Consider the following 2,466-nt stretch of genomic DNA (forward strand, 5'->3'; position numbering starts at 1 on the left):
CAGTCTGCCCAAGGAGCGAGGGGAGCTTGGGGATACCCCCCCCAGGGGAGCTCGGCTCCTGCGGCACCACGGCAGCCTGCCGGTGCTGGGGGGGAAAGCATCAGGCACAGCACAAGCAACCCAGCGTCCCCGTCAGCCACCCCTGGGGACGGGCACAGCTAACCCGCTGTGTCACCAAGGAAGGCCGCGGCAGCCGAAACAGGAGCAGGATGGGGCAGGGACCCTGCGGTGGGGAAGGCACCCACATCCCCTCAGCTGTGCCCGGGTCCGTGTCAGCCAAGCAAGCTCAGCGATGGCTGGGGACCGTCTGTTGGTCATGCAGGGAGTTGATTAACAGCTAATAGCAGCAGATGGAGAGTTAAAAGAAAAGCCACCCACTGGGTGGAAGTAGGCAGAGGTTGGGAAGACCGAGCCTCTCCTTGCCACGCAGGGTCGGGTCCCCCCGCCGTCATCACCATCATCTCGGGTAATAGTCGTCTGGGACCCCCGACAGATTCCGGAGTTTCAGAGCTGTGTCCACCGTTCTGATGTAGCCGCTGATCATCTTCCTCATCTCGGGGGTGTAAGGGTCGTACTCCAGTTTTCGCAAGCCGGATCGCTTAAAGTTGCCGTCCTTCTGTCCCTCGACGCAGAGCAGCCTGTCCTGGCAGGCGGCGATGCCCAGCAGCCCCACCATCCGCTGCAGCTGCACAAAGAGGTCCCGCTTCAGGTCCTCGAAGTGAACCACCAGCACCTTCTTGCCGTAGCGCAGCCAGTCCAGGGTGTGGGTCGCCCACCACGGCGCGTAGTTTGCCACGAATTCCGGCCACTCTGGAAGGAGGAGAGGACGCGGTTAGTGGGTGTCCCCATCCCAGGGCCACCTCCGGTGCTCCCTGCTGAAATCTTTCAATTATCCTTCTCGCTAATTGATCCTCCCATAAAAATCCAGTGATAAAAGGGATGATGAATCATCGATAATAAGCCACAGCTCTCCTGGTAGTGCCCCATCCACCTCTCGATGCGTTAAAGCTCTGGGTACCTGCCTCCTCCTCTTGTCCTCCCCCAGAAAGCAATGCCTGATTAATAGCTGAACTATTTAATTCCCCGAAGAATCATTAAACACAGTATCTGTTTCATTAAACAGATACAGGACAATTCACCTCGTGTAATCATATCACATAAACCTTTGCTTTGGAACCGCTCCAGGGATATCGTAAAATTAATGTCATGGAACCAATCGGGGGTTTCGTGGCACCCGCCGTGGGCTCCACACAGGGCTGAGGACTCGGGGCAGGGGAAGGCAAATCCCCCCCTCAGCACTGGCAGAGGTGAGGCTGGGGACAGGGCATGGCTTTTTCCAAAATTGCCCCAAAATTAGATCCTGGGGGAAGGAAATGGTTTGGATTGGGCTGCAGGGAGCAAGGGGCTGGGAAGGCTGAGGATGGGACCCACACACCCCATCTTAATTCCTCACTTTTCATCACTTATTTTTCATCCTTTGAATGATTTATCTAACCGAGCACTACCTGCAAACCCGGCACAAACAAACTGTCCGTGCTGAGCGCTTGCTTCCCGCGCTGGAGGGAGCGCAGGGTGGGTGCTGATGGTCCCAGCTCAGCTCCACGGCCGGGCTCCTCCACGGGGTCCTCCTCGCCGACCCCTCCCTGGTGCCAAACCACGGCTCTCCGCAACCCTCCCAGCCCGATTAAAGCCCTCAAGCGATGGAAAATCTCCACCTCTCCAGGCAAGTTGTTCCAATGGTTAATTAACCTGGCAATTAACCCATCAGCCAATTATGCCATACATCCTCCGGAAAGAATTTGATGGTGTATTTAGATGAGCACCAAATCGGACCGTGCTGGGGTGGAGGGAAGGGTCCCCTCTGCCTGGCCCGCCCCTGTCCACTGGGGACATGAGGCATGAGACAGGTGTGGGGGGGCTGGGATCGGGTTCCCGCAGTGCTGGGGATCGTCCTACATTGCTCCTGCAGTTTGCAGTTGTGCTTTGGGGTGCAGCAGATACTGATAAAATCCAGCGAGAGGCTTGTACCCCACCATGGCGGGCGGGGGGATGCCAGCCCAGGGACCTGGCCAAGGAGAAAAGCCACCAAGGGAGCAGCGGGACGTTCCTCTTCCCTGGTTTGACGGGATGGGGTGGTGGGGTGAGCGGGGCTGGGCTGTCTCTGGCACTGCGAGCACATGGCGATAACGCAGTCCAAGCACATAACAGCAACACCAGCAAAAGCTCCCCTTAAATAAACTCTGAATTAAGGGTAGCAGATGTTCAATCAAGCTAAATATTTTAACTCTTTCCAATGAAGTCAGTTCCACAACAGCAATTTGGAAATTGCTATAATTAACAAGCCTCCACAACACGTCCCTGTGCGTGGCAAAGGTGGTGTCTGCGGAGCGGCTGGGTGCACCCAAACAACACCCTGCCACCGCCTGGGCCACGGGGACGGGCTGGGGGGGGGCCCCCCTCCCCGCC

General features: G+C 57.3%; 1 protein-coding gene across 1 annotated transcript in view; it reads right to left on the bottom strand.

Moving 5' to 3' along the window:
* Window positions 1–316: 316 nt before the first annotated feature.
* Window positions 317–2,466, bottom strand: part of WSCD2 (WSC domain containing 2) — a gene marked incomplete at its 5' end in the record, with an annotated part of 4,715 nt that continues 2,565 nt past the window's right edge. The window contains one exon of the mRNA XM_010139431.1: window positions 317–810. Within this exon, the coding sequence (XP_010137733.1) occupies window positions 458–810 (353 nt within the window). The remainder of the gene's footprint in view (window positions 811–2,466) is intronic.

This window comes from Buceros rhinoceros, unplaced genomic scaffold (genome assembly GCF_000710305.1).
Source record: "Buceros rhinoceros silvestris isolate BGI_N320 unplaced genomic scaffold, ASM71030v1 scaffold23237, whole genome shotgun sequence".
NCBI lineage: Eukaryota > Metazoa > Chordata > Aves > Bucerotiformes > Bucerotidae > Buceros > Buceros rhinoceros.